Below are 26,799 nucleotides of genomic sequence, written 5' to 3'. Positions count from 1 at the left end.
TCTCATTTTTTTCCTACTGGTTATTCGTGATCAACCGAAGTAATTTTTTGTAAATGTTAATATGTGGTCTTTTTTACATCTATAGTGGAGTAGTGGGGGTTTTTTTGGTAGGATGTGTGCAGTGTAATTAGTTTTCAATTGTAATCATTTTGAATTGGGATTCTAAATAGAAACCAGAGCATAATGCAGATAATCATAGAATTTCCTACATCTCATGGAGGAAAAAATATCTGTTATATTCAGAGCAGTAGTTGTTGTTTTTCTAGTAGCTGTTGTTTTGTTCTACCTTAGTTTTAGAAAAATACATGCTATTTTATGTAAAGCTAGCATGGAAACAACTAACTGGGAGACATTATGTTGGAAATAATTTTTTCCTTCTTCATGCAGAGTGCACAGCATTTGTGAATGTCACGTGTGTGGGCAGGCTTAATATTTCCTTGGTTCAGAGTGAGTTCGTCACTCCTGGCAAGAAAGAAATCGATTGCCAGTAGATGGTGATGAGGTTTAGTTTGAAGATAATTGAAGTTGGACTGTGACAAATCCTTCATATTAATTAATAGGAACAATTTGTTGTGACAAGATCCCCCCTAATTAGCTGACAGTTTATAACTGAAGAAGAACGGGGATTGACTTGAAATTTAGACACTTCGACACATTAAGTTAACGTAATTAAAATAAATGAGAACTGCATTTGGCACTCCTCATTTTAATTATGTGAAAGATATATTTGCATGTCTCTCTGTGCTCATTTGAGCGTCTTGTATGTTAGTTCAGGCACTGTGGATATTATTCTGTCTGTATTTTTAAAGTAGAAACACTGCCTTCAGCAAAGCTTAAATAATTTCCCAGAATTTCATGAATCTCTTCAGTGATGCTAAGGCACTCTTTCTATGTTTGTTTTGGGAAATGGAGGGGGGAAAAAAAAAAAGGAAGTTGAAAATTTCAGTTCCACATTTCTAATATAGCTATTTTGAGAAATATGTATATAAACTCTTAATTAAAATATTTGATTTTCGGTTTATACAGTCATCTTAACCTGACTTTCTGGGAAATCTTGTTGGAGTAGTGTTTGATGGAGGGGAAGTATTACTGCTTGGTAGAACTTCATGTACTGTTGCTTTCTTATTTCTGCTGCTACAGCTTGTCTGCTTCTCTAATCTGTTTTCTACAGTGATGTCACATTTCTTTAAATAGTAGTATCAGAGGAAAAATGGAAATGTTTGGTGTGGGAAGTACACAGAAATATGAAGCTGAAATAAAAGGGGAAATGTACTTTCAAATTTCAAAATACTTTCAAAGAGTATTTTCCAGCAATTTGTGTCCTATTGCTTGGGAAAACCTGTTGCATTTATTTTGGCGCACAGTGTATTGAACATGATTCTTTTAATTGTTTCCAGAAGTTTAAGGGAATTAAAAAATGGAAATTTGCAATGTATTTTTCTGCTTTTTACACAAAACCTGACAGAAATCATAATTTTGAAATACGAAGCCTCGGCGTGATGTTTTCGATGTGGCTTGATTTCATTAGAAAATGTGACTTTAGTGATTTCTGCCGGGAGGTGTTTGTGGACAATTGAAGAGAGAAGTGCTTGTCCCTGGCAGCAGTAGGTGATCTTCTCAGTGGGCTGCTCAGCTCTGCAGCTCCTGGTTGGGGTCCAGCCAGTCCGCGTGCTCCCATCCCTCAACACGCGCGTCTGCGGCCCCCGGTCCCGCTGCAGGGGTGCACGAGGGAGAGGAGGATGCCGTTGGTCTTACGGTCGGACTTACGGGGAAAGGGGAGGAGCTGTTCGTGTGGATTGTATGGCACGTCAGGAAGATTGGAGAGTGTTGTTAGGAAGGTTTCTTCATGGCACTGCCCTGGGATAATTTGTATAAGGAATTCGGGGTACAAAATCCATGGGAAAATCGCTTCCATTCTGATACTCGTAGTTAGTAAAATTTAGCTGTCAAACAGAAAATACTGCTACCCAATTGGAAGAACAGTGATGAATATTCAAGTTTTGTGCACCACATCCAGTTTATTAACTGGATTTCGTTGCTTAAGTGTCAAATATTAAGCATTGATGTAATTACTGATATTCTCAGTTTCTTTAGTATTTCAATCTGATGAATGTGACAGATTATATGTTGTGGTAGTTGTTTCACAGTTTGAAGTTGTTTTTATGTTTACTGGAGATTTTTCTCAGCATTTGTGGACTGAAAAGTAATAAAATAAAAATTGTGTTTTCTAAAAATTCTAAACCTCAGAATATACCCCTTCCTGTGGAATTCTGGAAGGGAATTCCAGAAGCTACAGACTTCACTTCTGCACTAGCTCTGCTTACTGAAAACACTATAAAAATGTTTTTGCTTTGAGACAATACACTTTTATTTATTATAGGTATGCTTATTTCTTTCCAGATATTGGTGTAGGAAATAGCATCTAAACTACTTATTTTCTTTCTCTTACAGGCTGCTGAATCAGGAATAATAAAAGTGAAAACAATAGCTGCAAGGAACACTGACATTTTGGCAGGTAATTATTTGCAAGGCAATGGGAAAAATAAATCTGGGTTACAGATCAAAATGTTAAAAAGATGTCTTGGGTATGTGTAATAATCCTACATGTCTTTTAGTGTGTGCTATATCAGGGATGCTTTACTCTTTGGCACCTAGCAAAAAATCCAGTAGCATGAGAATTTTTGAATCCTACTTCTGTTTATTTCTTGTTAGTCCCATACTGATGCTGAGGAAGGTCTCCATTTTCAGTTGTAGCTCTACAAAAGTAACCATCCACTTATTAAAATAGGATTAAATGCTTAGGTTCCAAATTATCAATATCTTATTCACTGTGTACGTTCACCACAGCTGTTGTTGAGTGCTCTGTGTGGAGTTCTGCAGTGCGATCCTCATCTGTGTGTTCAGTATGAGAGTCTAGCCTTTGGAGACTTGTACCTGGCAGGCAAAGTTCCCTCTTAATCTGCGACAAAGTCATTCAATTTAAGATGTACCATTGCCTTGAGGGACAGGAGATATCTTGTGAGTTGCAGCTTTGTAAGTGCTTAAAACAGTATCTCTGATTTTCTTCAGCTTTATTAAATAGCATGTAAATTGATGGCTTCTTGCCAATTGCTGGTGAAGCCTTCGGCCAGATTTGAATGTCCCTGTATTAATATTTGAGTGTCTACTCCAGCTGTAGTCAAAATCCTTAAAACACTAAATTATTTAAAAGGTCTAAATGAAATAGATGTATAACTATTTCTTGTTTTGAGGTATGTAAATCAGATATTGATAAGGAGGCACTTTCTAGAATTATTTGAAGTAGCAGTCCCACCCCTCAGTATTTCACTTTAATGCCTCTTTTTTATTTGTTTATTTTCTTTGTTTTTACTGCTGTCATGAATGCTGACATAAGTGGGAAAACTATGCCAGGTAATGTCAGCTATGCATCAAAATACACAAATGAACAAGAGAAATCTCTAGTTAGCCATTTGGGAAGCTGTCAACATTCTTTGGCATATTACTGTGTAAAGAACTTTATATTTTAGAAAGCTAGTTTGTAATCCTGCAAAACTCTTTGTTTTTTAGTCTTAATTTCAAAGCAAAGAGATGTGAAAGATCATTGATTTTGGGCATGGAGACACAGTCTTTACTTTTATCTTTCTGAGGGTACATTTTCTGGTATTTTGTCCAATTTTGTAAGTACTTTTCCTTTGGAAGGTTTAAGATAGACTGTAGTTGGTATTTATTTCATTCATCAAAAAAATTGCACAGATTTGTTGTTACGAGGTTTGGAAAACCAGCAGGTCCTAAAAGTTATTTTGATTAGTTAATCTTTGCTAATAGCATAATAACCTTTTTCCCAGTAAGAAACTGCAGAAACAGAGGGGAACATATACTTTGCCTGCACATTAACCATTAAATATTCCTAATTCTTTATGGACTCTTATATTTTCTAAAGTATCATCACTTGTAACCTCATCTTGTAGATAAGTTAATGTCAAGATCTCTGTTGTCTTCCTACCTGCTATTTAAAAGTTTTTTTGGAGGAAGGTAGTATGTATGTTTTAGTAATAATAAAGCTGCAAAAGGCTACTGTAATTGTGAAAGCTAGTGAAGTAAATAATTTTTGACTGCTAGATGATTTAGGAACATCTACTAGACATTCTAGTAATCCAAATAAATATTTTGATCAAGATATGGTTTTTCTTTATATGTTGATGTAAACTGTCATTTCACTCAAATAGATGAGAACAACTGTATCAGGTTGTTTTGTGTAAGCTGACCTGATGCTTTCTTGAAGCATTACAATGTGTAAGATTATAATTATTAGGAAAATAGGTGATAATTATTAGGAAATGACAAATACACAGAGGTATTATTATGTCTGGTGAGTTGCGTTTAACTTGCCAGAACTCTAAAGTCATTGATCTAACTTCTTTTTTTCTTTTGGAAAAGTTAAGTTGAGCAGTTTCAAAGTCTTCATTCTTGGAAGTCTGTGTATGCTTTATAATTTATTTATGAGAATTTGAATAATTCCGAAAGAGAAGTCAACTTGTGCTTTATATCACAAGAGATACATGTGAAAATTCATTTCCACATAGTTCTGAGATGTGCAATTCATACTTTTGTTTTAGTTCTTTATTTAGTTCTTTTAAAAAATTAGAGTTATAATCTTATCAATGGAATGAAGGAGTAAGTTTTACTTTCCCAAAACTTCTATTTTGATGTGGTTCATTATGATAGATTTCTTTTTCAATATATTTTTACAAAATTTTGGTAGCAAAATGGAAACAGACCTGGATATAAGAAAAATTTGGTGTATTTCAAGACTGATGGTAATAAAATGATCGGTACCAAACCAGATCTACGAAACATTAATTTTTAAGCTTCATAAAAATCCTTGTCTAAACCCTGTTGTGAGATTATTGTTTTTAATGGATTATAGGAAGAACACTGTGAAAGGTTTAAATTTTTCTGTCTTGTTATCTGTTAACTCGCATGCCATTTTTGCCATTCAGAACTTTATCATGAGTCTTATGTTACGGATAAATGTTTTGCGTTATCTTTTTAAAAATTTTGCTTCCTTCTTTCTGCTTGATGGTTAAAATTTAGTGGCAATTCAGAAACTTATATGAGTGAAGAAGCATTTGTGCCCATGTTAGAATGAACTCTCTAGGCTCAATCAGCCACGTGTTGTAGGTGTTCATAGATGATAAAGGCAGCTTAAACATCTAGCTCACATGTAGACACTGACAATTAGATGCCTAAATTACATGTCTTAATTCAGAACAAACTTCCATATTTGATGAAGTAGCCAATGTTTTGGTTTTAATCCGAGAATCGTGGGGTGTTTCATAAGAAAATGGCATTGGTGGATATGGTTTTACTGTGTATTTTAAAAGCAGATTTATTTGCTTTGTAGTTCAATAAAAAAAAAATGTTGACATCAAAGCAGATTGTTAAACAGGCAGTGAACCGATGTATTCATTCACATTTATGCTCACAGTTTAGCATTTGGTGCAAGGTCAGCCTCTGTCAACTGGACATAGAGCCTATACTGGCTCTGAAGAGACTGACGAAACTATGGACTGTATATGTGTTAATATCACCCTGTAAGAGCTATTACCTTATAGAAAGTTGGCATCTATAATTTATACAAGTCTTATTATTTTCATAGAAACTTGTTAGTGATGTTAGTTAATGCCTCAGTTTAAAAATATCACTAAAATATATTTTTGTAGCTTTTATCTTGATATTTTTTTTTTTCCAAATCAGTTGTAGTCATACTTAATGGCTCTTGAGAGCCAAACTTCAAATTGTTCAACAGAAAAAAATGAAATTGATCATGTTTGCATTTTTATGTGATAATGTATCTTTTGTTTGTTTGTGGTAAGATCTGCGCTCTAAAAATGTGTGTGAAACTTTTTCATGAACGTATTTGTCTTATTACACGTAGACTAAAACACAGTGGATGACATCCAGTATAAGAACACACAATGAACTTTCAACTGTGAGGAAGTTTTAGTATCTGTAATGGTGATGAACAGCTAAAATCTTAAAAGTTTTCATGAATGAACAGCTACACACAAACAGAAAAACACTCACTGGTCTGAGTCATGCTTTCCATTCATATTTCAGAAATATTGTCTTCCTTTTTTTTTTTCATTTTGTGAAGCTTATCTCAGATTTCTAAAATTACTTGTGTGGGTAAAAACTTCTTAAAATGTCAGTGTGGAATGTTGTATTCATTGTGAAGATTTTTTTTTTTTTTCCTAAAAGGTTGAAAAATTTGCAGCCAGATTTATGTACCCAGGATACAAACAGCCCAGTCTCTTTCTCCTCCTCTTTTGTCAGTAGCGTTCTGCTATCAGCCTGGAGAAGAGAAGGCTCCGGGGAGACCTTATAGCAGTCTTTCAGTACTTAGAGGCGTATAGCAAAGATGGGGAGGGACTCTTTATTAGGGAGTGTGGCAATAGGACGAGGGGTAATGGTTTTAAACTGAAAGAGGGGAGATTTAGATTAGATACTAGGAAGAAATTATTTACTCTGGGTGTGGTGCGACACTGGCACAGGTTGCCCAGGGAAGCTGTGAATGCCCCATCCCTGGAAGTGTTCAAGGCCAGGCTGGATGGGGCTTTGAGCAACGTGGTCTAATGGGAGGTGTCCCTGTCCATGGCAGGAGGGTTGGAACTAGATGATCTTCAAGATCCCTTCCAACTCTAACTATTCCATGATTCTCTTCCCCCTTGTTCCATGTGCTCTTCGTGCCATGCTTTGTGTTGCTTTTGAATTCGGTGCTGAGGTGAAGCAGAGCAGGAGACGGCTAACAGTCTAAAGCTGCTCACCGCTCCAAGGCCAGAGAAAGCTCTGGGGTGGGCAGGGCCTTACAGCTTCTTACTAACCAAATGGACTCTTAAGTGGACATTTTGGATTTGGAAAGAGAAAGTCACTTGAGTGTGTAAGAGTGCTTGAAGGTGCTTGGGATTTGAGCCTCAGCCAGGGTAATTATGGAAGTGAGCTGTGGCAGCCCAGTGTCTGTCTTCACTTGGCTTTTCCCTGTGGTGCAAGGGTAAATCCCAAATTTCCAAGACTGGAGATTGCTTTTTGTTAATAGATATGATTAACAAATTTTGCATTGTATTTTTCAAAGTATTAACCGTTGACTGCTTCCATATCTCTTTTTGAAAGCATTGAAAGAGAACAGCTCAGAGGTAGTGCAGCCTTTTCTAATGGGTTGTGGAACAAAGGAACCAAAGATCACTCAGCTGTGTCTAGCAGCCATACAGAGGCTTATGTCCCATGAAGTTGTTTCAGAGGTAAGATTAATCTTTTCATAAATACATAAATATTTCAGTGTGAGAAATACAGAACTCAACCTGAAGGTGAATGCTTGATTTTAGAAGGCTGCTTATATTATAATGAACATAGTCTGGAAAATATTTTACTCATATCTGGTTTTAAAAAATTGTAATTTAAAAGAAAACCTTTTTGACCATTTAAAAAAAAAAAAAAAAGAGATGAGGAAGCATTAGTAATTTCTAGAAGGAAATCCATGAAAATTCAAACTAGCTCATTTCATTTGCATTCTAACACTGCAGGAACAGAATATGTAATGATCCTGGATAAATATAATTCTTAAAGTTGCATCCACAAAATTTACTCCGTATGATAACATACTTATACTCTATATGATATTGTCTTTTTGTTACATTTTACTTTAAAAAATAAGATAAAATGGATGCACATTTCTCATGATTGTAAATGTCATGGTGTGTTATGGTACTGCATATATAGTGTGTGAAGAAGCTGATGAAAAAATAATGTTAAAATATACTGTCAGTTGTGCTCGCATAATGTTAAATTACACTGTTTTTTTGCTCTGATATGAATGAATTTTGAGGGTAAAATGTCTTTGTACTGTCTCTTCTATATCTCCAAGTAGAAAATGAAGTGCACACTTTGATTTTAACTAAACATTAGAGATTTCTGTCGATTCTTTAAAAATATTTTGGGGAGTTTGTGACAATGAAATTGGCTTTATGTTCTCAATGTAGGCCTGTGGTATAGACAAACATGCAAATTCAGTTATGATATGCATTTATAAGAGTGCTATTCTTACATATGTACACATGATATACCAGTATGTAAATATCTTAATTGGTGGCAAAAAATTATTTCTTTGTAGGCTGCAGCAGGAAACATTATTAATATGCTTTGGCAACTGATGGAAAATAGTCTTGAAGAACTTAAATTGCTCCAGACAGTTCTTGTACTTTTAACAACCAATACAGTTGTGCATGATGAAGCACTGTCCAAGGTAAGAACTTGTTATTGCCAGCTATAGTACTTCAAATATTCAGGAGGAAAAACAGCGAGAAATTTTACGTATGAAGCATCTGGAAATAATGGAATAGGAGGGAGCTTTCTTCATTCTGTTGTGCCCCTATTATCTTTATATCTACACTTTGAAAATGGGATTGCTTTTAGGTTCCTTTTCAATCTGGGTTTTTTTTTTTTTTAATTCCTCCACCATAATACATTTCTGACTTAACGGGAACCTTAAATAAAAACACTGGGCTAATGCCCATCTTTCTCATCTGCTAAATTCGTTGTATGTATGTTTTCAAACTGAAATCAGAGCACATAGTGCGATGTAAGCTCTCACTAATAAAGCAAATATTAGAAGAAGCTGCCTGCCACCCTGCCTTAAATCTCTTTCAGAAGCAGTCCAGTTATTGCTCTTTCAGTCAGAACTGAAATAACTTTATTGTATGATTTTAAACAGGTAATATTTTAAATATTATGTTTCAACTAAAACAAAAAATAAGGATTCAGATCGATTTTAATTTTAAATTACAAGACGCTTTGCTTGTGTACAATGTTGTTTACCCATCTGTGGATTGTGGTGATGTGTTTAAAATAAATTCCTCTTCTAGATTACACTTATTTTTTTTGTCTTTAAAGTGAGAAAGACTTTTTATTTTTAAAGAAATTATTCTAAATTGCTGTCTTTGTTATGCTCTGCCTTCAGAGTATTGGTTTAATATCAAAGCAATTTTTTTTTTTTTTTTTTTTTTGTTAGAAAAAGAAATTCTATTCTAGAGAATAGAATTCTATTCTAGAGAATAGAATTGAAGAATATTTTTGAAGGCATTCCCTTCTAGTGGAAGGTCTTCAGTGTTTCTTTGCTTCTGGTTTTAATGAAATAACTTCCTAGCTGGTTAAATGTGAGAATATTAAAACTGTTATTAATCTACTTAACCAAGGGAAGGAAAACATGAAAGGAAAACAAAGCTAAGTTACAAAGGTCTGCTGAAGGCAGGGAGATAATGGAAAATGTATAAAACCTAGAAATGTCAGAATAGAAATCTCCTAAGGATGAACGGTTTGTCAGTAAGTTCTTTTTTTACTCAAGTAGTCAAATTATGTCAAAGACTCTTCAGCATTATCTTGTTTCTTTTGTTCCAAATAATGCTCATGTTTCAAATGAGGTGCTATGTTCTTGGGGCAGAAGCATGATTTTTGAAGAAAATGGAAATAGTTTAGAAAGTGGGATTGTCAGTCATTAACTAGGTAGCAGATGTTCTTTAACAACCTGCAATGTTGTCTTTTCATCAAGTTTGAATCTAGGCTCTGGGCAGAGACAGTTGCTGTTTAAGCCCACCATACCTTTCCCTTCTGTGTGTCATGTATCTGCTTCTCATCGCTTCTCTCACTTATTCTTCTTCCCCTGCCTCCATATACCCTCCCTCTCTTCCTTACTTATTCTTAGGTTCTTGGCATCTACATCCTATTTTTGGTGTGTCTTCCAAACACAATTTTCATCATCCTTTATTTGTTCATTTCTCTAACGTCTAGAAACTTTCTCCTTTTGGACACCAGCCACAAGAGCGTGTGGGCGCAGCAGTGTCAAATAAGTAGAGATGGTCTTTCCCAGCACGTCTTTCTCTTGTCTTGTGCCCTGATCGAGAAGCGTGCTCACATAATACAATTACTGGAGAATCTAATTGCTGTACTCCTAACAATTTCCTTACTGCACGTTAAAATCTAGTGCGTTTAGAAATGTATAGTCAAATTTGTGTAGGCTCTGACGGGTAAAAAAAAAACATTCCTGACAGAGCAATATCCTGTAAAACTTCTTGGTGTTGGCCAAGGCCTGAAATTAGCAGAGTTTTTCTCAGTTAACCAAATATAAGCATTACTTGGCGTGGGTAAAATGCTGCGATGGTTTGTTTTTTTTTTTTTCCCGCCAAGATTCTTTTGAGAAATACCTGAAAGTTGTTTTTTCCCATGTTGAAAAGTTCTTAGAGAAAATCAGTTTGAGCAGATACATATTACATATTCATGTTTGAGCTTGGCTGGTTTAAATTAAGAAAACTACTGGTAACCCATCTTGAAAAGCCCCTTAATACAGGCACTGCTATTAGGTTATTGACCTGGAGAATCATGCAGTGTCTTCTGAAAGTCTGGAGGTATATGCGATTGTATTGTGAAATTTTGAACTAATATGGGGATACCGCCTGAGCAGAGTCCACAAATCATTTACAAGAAAAAGAAGCAAAAGAAAATTCTCAGTCTTGTGTGGCTTAGAGCATACAGTGCTGTGGCCGGGTGTGGTTGGGGTTCATGGAAGTGCCAGAAAGCAGAATGAGGACAAAAGAACAAGACGTACCGGTTTCATTACACATACAGATGTTAATTTTCAAAATTCAAAATTCATACTTATAAGTAAGTATTAAACTATGTGTTAGAGGTAATACAAAATCCAATGGGAAACAGTATTCAGGTCACTGCCAGCACAATGACACATTAAAATAAGCACCTTAGAGAGGAATAGTAGCAGTTGAGGCAACACGGTTGTTAAAGTATTGAGATTTAATGTAGGAGAGGAATGGCATTTTAGCTTTGGAGTTGACTGACCTTTCTGTGATTAACCATATAATCCTCATGTCCTTTTGACATTAATATTCATACAAGTTGTTTTATGTGGTTGATTACTGTGTATTCTCTGTATGATAATTGTAGTTTATTGGCATATCAAAATGTCTTCAGTTAATATCACTTGAGATTACCTTTGGGGAGGAGGAATAAAGAGGTTTTTGGCTAGGGTAATCCATAAAATTTATTCTAGTTCTTCAGATTTAAAATGATTAAAGCGATCTTTTTTTCAGGCAACCTTTTGACAAACTGTAGTGGAAAGCATTCCTCAGTCGTCTGTCTTGATTCTTACCTGAAAGATGAAAATATATTATTGTAACATGATTTTTATTTTTTATTTTTTCCTTTCAGGCAATTGTACTTTGTTTTCGATTGCACTTCACAAAAGATAATATCACAAATAACACAGCGGCAGCTACGGTGCGGCAGGTAGTTACTGTTGTATTTGAGAGAGTGGTTGCTGAAGATGAACGATACAAAGGTGGGCGTGCTTCTTACTCTGCTTGCTTGTATTAAGCTGTTTTTTGGACATGCATCAAATGTTTATCCTTTTCAGATAAAGTAGTAGTAAAAAGCCTATAAACATTATTAAAAAAAAATCACAGACATCATGAATTTTTACTGCTTTTATGTATTTACTTGTATTCAAAGGAGATGAAATCCTTAGCCATAGTGTTAGTCCAGGTCAGCAATATATAAAACCTAGATTTTTTCAAGCTGTAAGAACTGGTCTTCAGGTTAGTATTGTGAAGGAATTTGAAGTGAGGTTGTCATTTAAGGTGAAGGTAGCTTAGATTACCGAGTGTGAAATACATGGCAGTAGTTTGAAGAGAACATTTATGGGAAAGAAGTGCTTGGTAATTGATGATCTTTAGTATTAAATTTAATGTTTATTTCTGTAGACATGATATGTTGCAGAGAATTACCTGGCCATTCTCCTAGAATCTTTTTGTAAGAACACTTAATATGGACTTGACTTTCAACAGTTCCTTTGTTCACAAAAGTAGTTTTTGTTTTTACACAGACACTATTGACCAGCCAGTTGCAGTTCAAGGAAACAGTAACAGAAGATCTGTCAGTACGCTGAAGCCATGTGCTAAAGATGCATATATGCTTTTTCAGGTAGTTGGGGAGCATATATTTATACATTTGCAGTTATGACCGGGTGCTTCTACATCTCTGTAAGAAATTTCAGAAATTTGCTATTGGCATATTGACAGTGTCCTTAACCAGAGCCTCGGGCTTTTACATGCATTTATTTTAATTGGCAATGATATGCTGTATCCCAGGGGGATGATTGGAAAATGAAGACAAAGTGGCCTAGGAAAATGTTTTACGATAAATCTTAAATAATAGCTAAGCATGCATGTCTGCATTAAGTTCAAGATTCTTTTTTCTGTGAGCCAAATGCTCCTACTATTGTTCAGTCTTGCATCTTGTGCTTGGTATTGTATATTAAAGTATGTAATGAGAAGTAGTAGGTGTATTCATCACACTGCTAAAATCTTCTTGCCTAAGCAGAATCAGTGGTCTTGAGCTATTTTTAAGGGCAGAAATGAACACAATTACTAGGAAGATACCAGGAAAGTTTAAAATTTCTTTTAAAAAGTATTTTGCTGTATAAAAGAAGTATTTGAGGAAAAATTATGTTGAAATCGGAAAGTTACTCATTACAAAAGAGGGAGAGAGTGTAGATTTTGTTGTAGACTCAGAAAGCTTATACTGATACAGGACTGTGCAGAGAATGTAAATGTTTTTGTGTTTCTTTTTAAGGATCTTTGTCAGTTAGTTAATGCTGATGCTCCCTACTGGCTCGTGGGTATGACAGAAATGACCCGGACGTTTGGCCTTGAACTTCTTGAGTCAGTCCTGAATGACTTTCCACAAGTGTTTTTACAAGTGAGTGGTTCTTGGAGGGAAAACAGGAAGACTTTCGTTCACATGAGTAGTAAAATTTACACTTCACTAACTCCTCTTTAATTTAGTGGGAGTATTACTTTTCAAAAGTACTCGTAGCTTTTACATGTTGGGTTTTTGTGATAGAAAAGTACTTCGTGCTTTTTGTCCACTTTTTACTATTCTATTTGTGCATTTTGTAGAGCATGTTGTACTGTGTTTCTCTTTTTGTTTTGCCGTTTATATCTCCTCCAAAGATGCATTTTCTTATCTTGCATGATTTATGACAGCTCTGCAACTTAGTTTATGGCATTGTTATGTCTATGAAAACATAAACCTCACCCCATTTGCAGAGCAGCAAGAATCATGACTATGAATTGTGTGGATCTACTGCATATAAATGCACCATGATCCTTCAGTAATGTTTTAGCAGACAGTCACTAAATTAAAAAATTTAAATATATAATAAATTATGTATTATGTCTATTTCAATTTGCAAAATGGAAGAAGAGGGATGCATGGTATTAACATGACCATGTCATTTCATCATGCTTTTTGTTAGCTCTACAATGGTGTCTGCTGTTCTTCCTTTTCATTTTCTGAGCCTGTAATTTATACAAAGATTTGCATGACTTCAGAGTGCTTGATCGTTACAGTAAATATAAATAAGATGCATAATCAGAGCTACTGGTAGCAATTAAAGAATATCTGCTTATAATTTGCTCTGTTTTCTTTTTCAGCATCAGGAATTCAGTTTTCTGCTTAAAGAAAGGGTATGCCCTCTTGTTATAAAGCTCTTCTCCCCAAATATCAAATTCAGGCAAGGTTCCAGCACGTCATCTTCCCCAGCACCAGTGGAAAAACCGTACTTCCCCATCTGCATGCGTTTGCTGAGAGTAGTTTCTGTTTTGATAAAGCAGTTTTACAGTTTGCTGGTAAGAATACGTTCAAATTCTCCTCTATGCAGTTCTGGTTTTCTATGTATGGGCCAGTACTGGGATCGGTAATAGTATTAATTAGTTCTTGGGAACTGTTGACATGTACTGAGGAAAGAAAAGTCTAAATATTCTTTTTCTCATATGTGTATTTGTATTTACCTGTATTCTACATGTATGATTTTATTAAACGTGGCTTGTATGAATTCTCAGAGTAGATTAGCTGTTGTCTTTTCTGTACTTAACTGCCTTTCAGTTAAGTTTTTGGGAACCTTTTGATCATTTTCTATTCTTTGCCTAGCTTTAGATAATGTTGATTGCTGTGCCTTGTTAATACTTGCTAAGAGGCTTTTGACTTGTGTTGCTAAAGCTGTTGACAGAATGTGCATAAAGAGAACGTGTTCAGCTGTTCTTATCTCCCGAATTTTAGGTATTTGCTAGAAAAGCTTTTTTTCCATTTCCTTTGCTTACTGTAGTACCTGTAAGAACTTTAATGCAATATCTGTGAGGAATTTAACTCCTTTGATACAATTACATATGTGGTGTTAGCTTGCCACAGATATTATGATTATTAGGTTTGTTTTTTATATAATTTTGTGTAAATGTTTGTTGAAGGGGTTTTTTAGCTCTGTGCAAAACTTGCTGGGATAGATCTCCTAAGAAGAAACAGAGGTTTTTATGAGAAAATATTTTGTAGGAGGCTTTTTCTTGTAATTTAATTACTATAAACTATATATTTTAGGTAACAGAATGTGAAATCTTTCTGTCATTGCTGGTTAAGTTTCTGGATGCAGACAAACCACAGTGGCTAAGAGCTGTTGCAGTAGAATCTATTCACAGGCTTTGTGTGCAGCCTCAGCTATTAAGGTATTAAATATGTTGAATTTCACTTTTACATAAAATTTAAGAAATCTTTTTATTTTTCTCTTGTGGAAAATGCTTCCTAAAACATTGTAAATATGTAGAAACTTAAATACAATAAACTCTTCAAGATAATTTTTATAAAGCGTTAGGCAATGCTTATTATCCAGGAAAGGCTGAATTACAGTTATTTGAGTATTCCAAATCCTCTCTGTCTTACCAGTGTCAAAGGAGCATTTACCTAAAACTAAATACTATTATTTACCTAAATATTTGCAGTTAAAATGTGCTTTTAGTCTATAGTTTGGGGGGGAGGGGAGTTGCTGTTAAAACATGCTTTTATTCACTAATTTGTCAAATACTTACTATGTTTTAAAAAACACTTTCCAGGTCCTTTTGTCAATCGTATGATATGAAACAACATTCCACTAAAGTTTTCCGTGATATTGTGAATGCACTGGGGTCCTTCATCCAGTCACTATTTCTTGTACCAAGCACAGGGAATGCATCAGCGACACCAAACCAAACTGGTAAAGCCTTGTCCTTACTATCATTTTGAACTTTCCAACGTTTTCTCGTAATAATGCATTCTGATTTGATTCAGTATATATATTTGGCTTGGTACAGATCTGTACTTCCATGTTCATTGAGGTGAAGAGCTAGCTTGAGACAAACCAGTGTTTTCAGGTCTGGTACAAAAGATGATTTTATCTACGTGTATTATGGGGAAGACCTAGTCTCCAGTCAGCAGAGCAGTGCTCCTGCATTTTTATCTGCTTCTACAGTGCCCAAGCTCCTTGGTTCACAACTTTTCTGAGGGAATTAATGCTATTTTCTGACTATAACAAATTTGTCTGATTTCTGTCTCCTTGTGTGGGGTTGTCATTTATGGCAGTGTACAATTGAAGTAGTAAGAGAGTATATGTTTGCTTCCTCCTGGAAGGCAACAGCTTCTGGATGTTCAGGGGCAAAACTGGACTGAAGAAGCCAAGAGGCAGAAATATAGATCTGTGTTTTACAGATGATCTTTGCTTTTTCTGTAAGCTGAAACCAGTCACTTACTGAAACTAAACTTGATTGTCTTTTCTTGCAGCCAGGGTTTTGTCATTTTACTAGGTATATTTTTATTTCTGTAAGAGGAAATGGTGCTCCTGTTAATGCCTTTGCAGGTGCTTACGCCCGAGTTAAGGCTCTCTGCTTCATCCCATGATGGTGGAAGCAAGGGCGTCAGCAACAAGCAACATAACAATAATTTCTAAGGGTGTCTTTTGACGTGCCTCCTTGAAAGAGATGATAAACAGATAGTCAAAGTATAATTATTATCTATCATATCTAATACTAAATTAATGAACATTAAAAAGTCTGGCTTTAGACTCACATCTTCCAGGGTTCACTCCTGACGTCTGAATTCCAAGTCGGCATTATCATTGGTAACGTGAAGGAATTTGTGTCCGTAGCTGTTGTTCAATACCTGTCTGTACAGAAGCTGATAGAACATTTCTATTAGTATTATTTCTGGGTTAGTTTAATCCACTTAAGGTAAATCGGAAAAGCACTTTTCATCATGTAACATGCACATATGAGAAGCCATCCTAAAATATTCATTCTCCTGAAAAATTTTGCCTTCATGTGAAACAGCACTGCAGCAGGGCCAGAGCCTTAGTGCTGTTGCTGTGTCTCTGGCTTGTTGTTCCAGGTTTTCTCCTTTACCTTGCCACTTCTTTCTGCCTGAGTGTTTCTCATGTCTCTCTTGCATGCATTTCTTTTTCTGCCTCTTTTCCTCCTATGGCCATGTCTAACATGCAAAGAGCAGATCGATGCAACCTAATTTTCGAACTGAGTCTTCTGATTATAACAAAGGTCCTGTCATAGCAGGCTGTCTTACCTTATCTGTAGTTGGCTTTTGAGCCTCAGTTTTGCAACAAGGTAGCTCTTTCATAGGAGGAGTTGAAAGCTGCGCCTAAGTTCTATGTCACTTTTATTATACTGTTATAATGTAAGCCTTTTTACCACTTCAAGGAGTTACATTGATATAAAAATAATTCTATATGTCTGACTGCTCGGTGGGATCACAGAAAATGACACCAGTCTAGCTGTGTTTGTGTTAGTGGCAGTGTTTGGTTAACCATTTCTGTTTAGTAGTATGATTTTTGTTGTTTCAACCTGTTAAGCTTTTCTGTGTTGAAGTGTCTACATAGGCTTCTGTGTGTATTCATATTGCCTAGATTAGTAGTTTGATCTCTCTACATATTAAAAGCGACCACATGAAAATGTTATCAGGCGCTGTGAGTCACCTTCTTAGGGACTCTGCCCTTCTCTCCCCATTGTCTATACAGACAGAGTCTGAACTCGTGCTACCTACTCCCAGTAAGTATAGACCTCTTTCTATACGTAGGAAGTGTATATATACAGAATTCCGTGTTCTTTTATCTGCTTTTTTTTTTGCTTCTTAAAGTGGAACCAAAATTTGTTCCCTCCTAGCTGTTGTTTGGCACATTGTCAGCTCCTCCCCAGTGTGGTTTGTTTTCTTCTGCCTTGGCATGGAACAGAGTCAAATGTTGCAGTTCTCTCTTTGAGTTTCTTCTTGTGGCTTTTCCATATCTGAAACCTTGAAAGTTTATGATTATCTTTGTTCTTGGAATGATTAACCTCTCTTTCCTACTACTGAGTTCTAGATGCAACTATTCAAATAATCCTTAATTTTTAAATACCTGTCTGACTCTTCACTAAAATATGTATTGTTTTATTGAGACCATGTAAACTTAGTTCATTCGCAAAATGTTATGAGTGCTACTATACCTTTCACAGAAGCATTTTATTCTGACTGAAAATAAGGCAGTTTGCATCAATCAATTCTGCCTTTTAAACTGATTACTTTGTACATAAGATCGTGTTTTAGACAGCAGAGGGAGCTCAAAAATAGTTTTTTGTGTTGGTGGTGGTTTTTACTATTGAGCAGGGCGTCTCGGATTAATCCATGTATCTCAACTTAAACATAGAAGAAGGATGTTTGCTAATCACTAAAATTAGATTGGTTAATTTGATCACTTTGTTTTTCTGAACAGGAAGCAATGCATCGGGGAATACTGGCTCAGCACAAACTAACCAGGGAGTGCTTGGAATGGGAGGAGGTGCCACTGTATTACCTGCCTTTGAGTACAGAGGCACTTGGATACCTATCCTGAATGTAACAGTACAAGGCAGTGCTAAAGCTACCTAGTAAGTACCTCTATCTTTTTGAAAATGTGTATAACAAATATTTTTATTTCCAACTTGACGGTTTAAGGATTTTTTTATTAGTGAATATTGAGGTCTTCGTTTCACTGGCATTGAGGTATATTATGGATTTTCTTTTTGACAGTGCCATGACGTGTCCTGATTTTTCGCTATTTTGTCCAAATTCTCTGGATTCTGATCCAAATGTCCCCTGTGGCTTTAGCATCTGCTGAATTTATTTTTTTTTCTACCATACTGTTGCTGTATTACATCTTCACTTTTAGGCCTCACTGCAGTACATAAAAATTTTAGAATATCTTTTGCTAGGTTGTGTAATCGCAAACATTAGGGGCAATAAGCAAATGGGACATGAGTAAGAGTGAAAAATAAAGTTCTTACACCAGCTTTACTGTATTTACAGTTTTTATTGAACAGGATATAGTAGATATTTTCCAGGTTGTCATTCTAAACAATATATTGACCTATATATGAAGGTTAGACTGTGGATCCTTCTTAGAATGATCAATTATTTGGTCATGACTTTGTATAATGGAGATCGTGTTCTCAATTTAGAGCTGTGAATACGACATTACTTTTGAAATAATGGAAGTTGTTGAAGGTCAGTCTCTTCCAAAGTGGAAGTTATTTGTACAGCCCATGAAATTTTGGTATACCTTTATCTGCCTTTTAGACACAGGACAAATTCATCCTCAGATTTCAATTGTTTAACGTGTGTGTGTTGAACTTGACTTTTTGGTGTAGCAGTGGCCATGAATGTTATTTTAGGTTACCTGACTGTTCTCAGGAAATGCAAATTTTTAACAAAAGTGTATGAAAGCTACTTCATGCCTTGGCCGCCTACTACAACCTCCTGCTTTTCTTCTTTTTTTTCTTACTTTCTATTCTTAACTGGCTCAAGAACATTGCAGACACCATCATAGTCTCCTGTGCTGCTCTGAACTTTCTTGTGTCTTACCTTTGGGTCCCTCCAGTGATTCCACGATTCCCTCTGAGTAATTTTTGCATTCTTTTTTTCTTCTGTGTAAGATTACGGAATTGTTGCTAGCATGTCTTGTCAGCGGTTTTTCTCCTATTCTTGTACTTTTATCTGTAGTCCCTTCATGTAAGGAGATGACTAACTGTGTAGATTTGGGTCATATCCTAGCATTGATTCTCTCCTACTGCTGTGTTTTATTTTAACCCCAGCTGGTAACTAGGACCATGCAGCTGCTCACCACCACACCACCTGCCTTGTTTGGATGGGGGAGAGAATCAAAAGAGTAAAAATGAGGAAAAACCCGTTTTTTATCTTGGCTGAGATAAAGGTTAAAGACAGTTTAATAAGTAGAGCAAAAGGGGTGCACACAAGCAAAGCAAAGCAAGGAATTAATTCACTGCTTCCCATGGGCAGGCAGGTGTTCAACCATCTCCAGGAAAGCAGGAAGACAAATGCCATCACCCCGAAAGTCCCTTCCTTCTTCCCCAGCTTTATATACTGAGCATGATGTCACTTGGTATGGAATATCCCTTTGGTCAGTTGGGGTCAGCTGTCCCAGCTGTGTCTCCTCCCAACTTCTTCTGCCTTCTGCCCCCTAGCAGGCTCACTGGTGGGGCAGTAGGAGGAGCAAAAAGGTCTCAACTGCTTATCAACAACCAAAACCACCAGTGCGCTATCACACAATTCCCATCCTAAATCCAAAACATAGCACTATACCACCTGCTAGTAAGAAGGCTAACTCTATTCTAACTGAAACTATGACAATGACCTCTACCTCACAGGTACAGTTATAGAATCATAGAATTGTTTAGGTTGGAAAAGACCTTTAAGATCATTGAGTCCAACTGTTAACCTCACACTGGCAAGTCCACCACTAAACCATGTCCATAAGTGCCACATCTACATGTTTTTTTAAATATCTCCAGGGATGGTGACTCAAACAGTTCCCTGGGCAGCCTCTTCCAATGCTTGACAACCCTTTCTGTGAAGAAATTTTTCCTAACATCCAATCTAAACCTCCCCTGGCACAACTTGAGGCTGTTTCCTTTGTCCTCTCACTTGCTACTTGGGAGAAGAGACCGACCCCACCTTGCTACAACCTCTTTTCAGGTAGTTGTAGAGAGCACTAATGTCTCCCCTCAGCCTCCTTGTCTCCAGGGAAGCACAGTTCCCTCAGCCGCGCCTCGTAAGACTTGTTCTCTAGACCCCTCGCCAGCTTCATTGCCCTTCTTTGGACATGCTCCAGAATCTCAATGTCTTTCTTGTAGTGAGGGATGCAAAACTGAACACAGTATTTGAGGTGTGGGCTCACCAGTACCGAGTACAGGGGGACAATCACTTCCCTAGTCCTCCTGGCCACACTATTTCTGATACAAGCCAGAATGCTGTTGGCCTTCTTGGCCACCTGGGCACACTGCTGGCCCATATTCAGCTGGCTGTGAACCAACACCCCAGTTCCTTTTCTGCCAGGCAGCTTTCCAGCCACTCTTCCCCAGGCTTGTAGCATTGCATGGGGTTGTTGTGACCCAAGTGCAGGACCCAGCACTTGGCCCTGTTGAACCTCATACCACTGACCTTAGCCCATCGATCCCTCCTGTCCTAATCCCTCTGTAGGGCCTTCCTACCCTCAAGCAGATCAACACTCGTGCCCAACTTGTTGTCATCTGCAAACTTACTGATGTTACTTGATCCAGATCTTTGATAAAGATATTAAAGAGAGCAAGCCCCAATACTGAGCCCTGGGGAACACCACCACGTTGTAACTACAAACCCCATTAATAATTTTAATTAGAGCTATATATATGTACAAACTTATTTGTGGATAGAGGGTGAAATGTTGACTGTTTGATATACCTATCCTGCCTATACCCCAAGATATCTAAGGCAACTGTCTTCAGGAAATGTGAGGTAATAAGTGAGGTGTTGCATGTCTGGGAGAAGGAAGATCCTTTGTGCAGAGAAGAGTGATGACACTACAATATAAAAATTTCTTTGGTATATTGTAGCTGAAGCCTAGGCTTTTTAAGAGTAGTTTGTAGAGCAAATGGTGAAATAGTGGTTGTTGTATTAGCAGGTAGTTTTTTTAACAGACAGTCTCTCGTTGTGTAGACGCTGCTGCTGTGGCAGCTGCAATCTGTTTCCTGTTGGGTTTGTAACTCAGCAGTTCTTTATGTGCTTTTAAGGTAAAATATGAAAAAAAGTGGCAATGAGGATGCAGTTCCAGCGTAGTGATGTTTCAACTGCATGGTTTTCAGCAGTGAATCATGTAGATATTTCCTCTTTGTACAAATAACTTCCATTGTTTACCTGTGCATGTCAGTGGTGAATATTTGGTCACGTATTATCTAGCTATGACAGACTTTTCCGGTCATACGGAGTCAAAGATAATGATAATGGAATGTCTGACTTGTTCTTGATTTGTTATAGCTGTATTCACACTGTCATGACTTTCTGACCTATTTCCTCTGCTGTTCCTATGTGCTTGTGTTCCTCTCAATAGGTTCTGTTGCAGTGGCTTTAAGTAATATAATAATAAAAGTAGAATAATTCTTTCAGTGATGTTTGCTTACATGTGTTAATTTTTAAAAATATTTATTTGCAGATCTAAATACTGTGCTCGGGGATTGTACCCTTTCGTTTATTATTTTATTTAGTGACTTATTTACTCTTTTACTAATGACTTAAGTTTTTTTTTGAGTTGCTATAAATCTTGAAGGATGGTATTTGGGGCCTGTTTGTACTTAACATTCTTCTGGAATCTTGTTTTTTATTATTGTTTTTCAATCACAGTGTTACTGTTAAACACTTAAGTTGTCATGCTTTCAATTTTTTAGTTTGGAAATGCTGGACAAAGTAGAGCCACCTACGATTCCTGAAGGCTATGCCATGTCAGTGGCATTTCACTGTTTACTGGATCTTGTCCGTGGTATCACTACCATGATCGAAGGGGAGTTGGGAGAGGCAGAAACAGTCAGTCAAACCACCACAGACACAACTTCGTTACCAGCACAGTCTTCAGAGCAGCAAGATTTGCAGTCTGTATCTGACCAGTCAGAGAAAGAACTAGGTATCTGAAAATGCAAATACTATATAAAATACAGCAGTTTTACATAAAGCAAGATTAAAATAGTTCATGCTTTGTTGCTTGAATTTATTGTTTCTAAATCGTGTATAAAAACTTTCAGTTAAGTGGGTTTGGTGCCTTTTTTTTTGTAATGCAACGGCAGTATTCTCTAAAAAAATACTTGACTTGATGCACTGCTTCTGTCCCATAGCACTTAGCCATAGACTCCTTATGGTCTGTTAATACTGTTTTACATGTACGTACGTGGGATGTGAGGGAGAGGTAACAGGCATTCTGTTCTCCAGAAATACTGTTCTGTCTTCCTGTGTTCCTAATTGTGCTTAACACTGACATCCAAGGTCACAAGACACAACCTGACTGGGAGAAATGTAGCAGTTATGATCACATTAAAACAAAAATGTATTTCTAGTAACAAATTAAAAAAAAATTAATGTTTTAGTGGAGCGGTTTTAAATAAGACTGAAGTATTTATGGCAGAAGGTCTTTAAAAGTTAATATGAATAGAGGCTTGTATTTGAGCAACATATGAGGAGCTTGTACATGTACGTACAGAAAGATTTGTGTTTTAAGAGTGATTTTGGCCTGCGTGGGGTTTGTAGCGGAGCATCAGCCGCAGGAGGGAGAGGGAAGGGGTTTGTCCCCAGCCCTGCCCGCGGCCGGGGGAGGGGGGGTAGCGCTCTCCATGGTGCTGCAGCCAACACCGCCTGAGCCCTAGGCCTTGACATGGCAGATTGTAGGTCTGTTAGACCTATTTTTTTTTTTTTCCTATTAAATGAAATAAATTAAAAATATATGGAGAATTATAAATACCGGGGGAGAGTATTTCTCCTTCACTGCAAAATTTCAGTGAGTTTCCTGTCCCACATTTATGCACTTCTGAATGCTTATTTTCACAGAGAAAGTTTAAAAATAGTTATATATGCTTTTGTAAGATTTTTTTTGTGTGTAATTTAGAATAAGCTTTGCCTTGGTGATGTTTGTTACTTTAGCAATGTCACTTTAAATGTGACTGTTTAAATGGTACTGGTGTGAGTGTGTTTGTGTATATACACATATGTGTCTGTGTAAACATACATATGAAAACACACTTCAAAAATGCAGTAGCAAGCATTTTCTTTGTGATATAATTGAAAGTTATTCAGTAAAATATTGTGTTTTGGCTATAAACAAGTACATGTATTTCTTTCAAGTTAGCAGAGCTGTCTGGGAAGAAATGGTGAATGCATGTTGGTGTGGTCTTCTGGCTGCTTTGTCTCTCCTACTTGATGCAAGGTATTTGGTCTTTCATTTATCTTGATTTTTTTTTCAAAGATGACATTCTCAGCTATATTTTGAACTGACTTTTGATACCAGACAAGTTGACAGTTGTATGAGAGATTGTTCGTGGCAACTGAGCAGACAGGTTTGTGGGTTAGTGATGGCTAGACTGAGTGAGGATCTGTTAAGAGTAAACGACACAGAAGTCTCCAGAAGTTTAGCATCAACCTTTAATGTATTTGAATATAGAACAATTAATTACATTTTCAAAAGCTTGCATTTAAACTGTTTAAAGTATTTTTATTCCTTTTTACTTTGACCGAATGTTTCAACACATTGAAATGATTCTACCCATGTCCTGATTGCTGTTGATAAGAGACTAAATAATATGTCAGTACTTGTTAGTACTGTGCACTCTTTAAAGTGGAAAAGCTGTTTACTAAGTAATAACTTTTGTCTCTTTCAAAGAGTGTTTTGTTATCAAACACCATTTTCTGAAATTAGTGTTAAATACCTCCTCGTAGTCTCCTTTGCCAAGCCATTCAGAAGTAAAGACTAATTTTATAGGAAATGAAGAATTTTGTTGTTTGGTTACGTTTGCTCTTCAGTATTTGTAGTGTTGACAGGTTTAAAGTATATGTTTTCATTGCTTTCAGTTTTGGTTAGCTGCCTGCTTCTGTGCTGTGGATTAATTCTTACTAAATGATGTGTACTCTTTCAGCACTGATGAAGCTGCCACTGAAAATATTCTAAAAGCAGAACTGACCATGGCTGCACTTTGTGGAAGACTGGGTCTTGTAACATCAAGAGATGCCTTTATCACTGCCATTTGCAAAGGATCCTTGCCTCCTCACTATGCCCTTACTGTATTAAACAGCACAACTGCAGCTCTGTCCAGCAAATGTAAGTATATAGGTTTTCCTTCATTGTGTTTCCATGTATTGTCCTCTAAACTCAAATTTTCTTAGGAGGCAATTGCAAAGGTATGCAACTGTAGTATTTGGCTATACTAAATTATGTTAGAATCCTCAGACAGGATCTAGACCGCCTACTTTCCAGGACTGGTTAGTCTTGCAGCATCTGCTGGGTATCATTCTGATCAACCTAACACTTCCCAAATGCTTAGCATATGTCAGAAGTTCATATTCTAAGGAGATCTGTCTGTCATCCTAAAGATCTGTTAGGATATGTAATTAAGTCATTCACATTCTGAAAAGGTCTCTGGCAACTCAGATACTTAAGAGTTGGCTAGAACATCCTGCATTTGTGGTGTACTACAGTGTTTTCTACAGTTGCCTAGTGATGGTAGTACTTACTGTGTAAATGGAGGATCTCAGGTTCTGGTCTCTGGTCAGCTTACAAGAAGTTGAATCAATGCTTCCCACATCCTGAGAGAATGTTGTAATTCATGGGATATGCCAGTTGAGGATGTGCTCTGTTTCTCATTTTGAAAATGAATTATTACATACCGAGAAATGCAACTGCCTGAAGAATATGCAGATGGATCTAACATTAGACCTCTTAGTATAAAACAAAAATACCTTAGTATTTTTACTTAGAATAACAACCAGCACATTTACTCCAGCCTAGAAGCTAAGTGTATTATTAGATTGTAAGTCTGTGAAGCAGTACACATGACTGAGCTACATGGATCTCTATGGAAGTGAAGCAGTGAATTTAAGTTCTTTTACATAGGTTAGTCTTCTTTTTAGAGGTGAGTCATAAAATGGGTGTCCTGAAGTCCTGTATTGGGAAAACATCATGACATAGCATTTATGACACCTTCATTTTCTGAGTGCACTAGTACAATGGTAGCACACAGTGATACCATTTACGCAGAATTCCCATAAATACCTGAGTTGAGACATAGCCTAATGCTTGTATCTTAGCACAAATATTTCAGTTTTGACATAAAATGTATTAACGTATTGCAAGCAATATCTAATAGTTAGTGAGAAAGAGTAATTACTAGCTCCTTTAACTCCATAAGGCAATGACAAAATAATCTAAATACAACTAAAGGTTTCAAAGTGAGCTACCTTAAAGCGAATACTGTGGAAAAAATTCTCTGGAGCGTGTTTGTCAGAAGGTAGATGTTACTACATGTAAGTACTGGATTTTAAATTTAGATTTTTTTCTTTTCAATTTTCCTCTAGCATATTCCATTCAGGGACAGAATGTTCAAATGATCAGTCCCTCAAGTGAGTCTCATCAGCAAGTTGTAGCAGTAGGGCAACCCTTAGCTCTTCAGCCACAGGGAACAGTAATGGTAAGTACAACTTGTGAGTGATGTCATCCTGCTTAACTGCTTCTTTCTGCATCTCTATGTCTCTCAAAAATAGCTAACAGAAAACCATTATTTGTAAGAATGCTGTTTATCTGAAATGTTATCCTAAGCTTTTAATTTGGAACAGCTCTGGACAGCAAAGTTCTCTAACAGTAAACAGTCTCTTGTTTTTTATCTGACTCTTAGCTCAGCATGATTTTTTTTTTTTAAGATAGACTCTGATTTTATGGAGAAGATGCACTTAGAGCTGGAGTACTTGAATTTGTGTCTTTGATAATAATGTGAAACTGAGAGGAGAGGACAGTGATCAAAACAAATTCAACCCCAGCAAGATAAGACTGAGAAAAGGAGAGATACTGAACTACTTCTCTAAAAAGGATACAGTGCAAGCAAAATGTAATCTTTAAACTATGTAGTTAAAAATTGCAAGTTTCCTAGAAACACTGTTGTTATAGAATAATAAAAATTGTGTTGTCATTTCTTTGGTTTTGTTTGTTCATTTTAGCTGACTTCAAAAAATATACAGTGTATGAGGACATTACTCAACTTAGCTCACTGCCATGGAGCCGTTCTTGGTACATCATGGCAACTTGTCCTGGCTACTCTTCAGGTATAATAGGAAACGTTTATTCCTTGCTTTTATGCCTTGCTTTTTTGCCATAATTTGGTTTTGAGTTTTTATGTGAGCGATAGAAGAAGCTTTGATTGTACTCATGGTGTACTTTGAATTGCCTTGAGTAAAAACTGTAGCATTTCATTTGAATTCTGTTTGGCTGGAAGGCTGCCAGCTAGCTTGAGTACAATGTTGGCTTCCTCTCTGCCTGAAAAGGCTTTTCTGCTGAAAATTATAATTTTGTATTTCAGCATCTTGTGTGGATTCTGGGCCTGAAGCCTGGCGTTGGGGGTGCATTAAAACCTGGAAGAGCTGTAGAAGGGCCCAGCACTGTAAGCGTGATTTTTCATTTTACAGTTAATGATTATGCAGAATTTTCTATTGCAATCTATAAGACACATTTCTGTTTCTTTTTCAAGGTTCTGACTACAGCAGTTATGACTGATCTGCCAGTTATATCCAACATACTTTCAAGGCTTTTTGAAAGCTCACAGTAAGAAACCTTATCTTATAATTAAAATGATGTGTGTATCTCAGACTTGGCAGTGTTTTGATAGCTGTTATTTTTCAGGTACCTTGATGATGTGTCTTTACATCACTTAATAAATGCCCTTTGCTCCTTGTCTCTGGAAGCCATGGATATGGCCTATGGAAACAATAAGGTATAAAACGAATTTTTTATTTTCTTTTTAGATGTTTTTGTGAAACGGGCAGAAGACTTGTACGTTTATT

General features: G+C 36.5%; 1 protein-coding gene across 3 annotated transcripts in view; it reads left to right on the top strand.

Annotated features, from left to right (window-relative positions):
- MON2 (MON2 homolog, regulator of endosome-to-Golgi trafficking) overlaps window positions 1–26,799 on the top strand; it is a 73,518-nt gene that overhangs the window by 13,233 nt on the left and 33,486 nt on the right. For 2 of the 3 annotated variants that reach the window (XM_063323067.1, XM_063323066.1), the window contains exons 2-19: window positions 2,452–2,515; window positions 7,171–7,298; window positions 8,168–8,299; window positions 11,272–11,401; window positions 11,945–12,042; window positions 12,694–12,819; window positions 13,557–13,751; window positions 14,494–14,618; window positions 15,003–15,142; window positions 17,678–17,831; window positions 21,660–21,892; window positions 23,101–23,182; window positions 23,889–24,070; window positions 25,324–25,436; window positions 25,960–26,064; window positions 26,319–26,399; window positions 26,487–26,560; window positions 26,639–26,729. In XM_063323067.1, coding sequence (XP_063179137.1) covers window positions 2,452–2,515; window positions 7,171–7,298; window positions 8,168–8,299; window positions 11,272–11,401; window positions 11,945–12,042; window positions 12,694–12,819; window positions 13,557–13,751; window positions 14,494–14,618; window positions 15,003–15,142; window positions 17,678–17,831; window positions 21,660–21,892; window positions 23,101–23,182; window positions 23,889–24,070; window positions 25,324–25,436; window positions 25,960–26,064; window positions 26,319–26,399; window positions 26,487–26,560; window positions 26,639–26,729 — 2,253 coding nt within the window. Of the gene's footprint in view, window positions 1–2,451; window positions 2,516–3,394; window positions 3,412–7,170; window positions 7,299–8,167; window positions 8,300–11,271; window positions 11,402–11,944; window positions 12,043–12,693; window positions 12,820–13,556; window positions 13,752–14,493; window positions 14,619–15,002; window positions 15,143–17,677; window positions 17,832–21,659; window positions 21,893–23,100; window positions 23,183–23,888; window positions 24,071–25,323; window positions 25,437–25,959; window positions 26,065–26,318; window positions 26,400–26,486; window positions 26,561–26,638; window positions 26,730–26,799 lie in introns of all 3 variants that reach the window. The other variant, XM_063323068.1, reaches the window with a different exon arrangement.

Source organism: Chroicocephalus ridibundus, chromosome 1 (assembly GCF_963924245.1).
Source record: "Chroicocephalus ridibundus chromosome 1, bChrRid1.1, whole genome shotgun sequence".
NCBI lineage: Eukaryota > Metazoa > Chordata > Aves > Charadriiformes > Laridae > Chroicocephalus > Chroicocephalus ridibundus.
The sequence above is the reverse complement of the archived record's forward strand: the minus strand, read 5'-3'. Positions and strand labels throughout refer to the sequence as shown.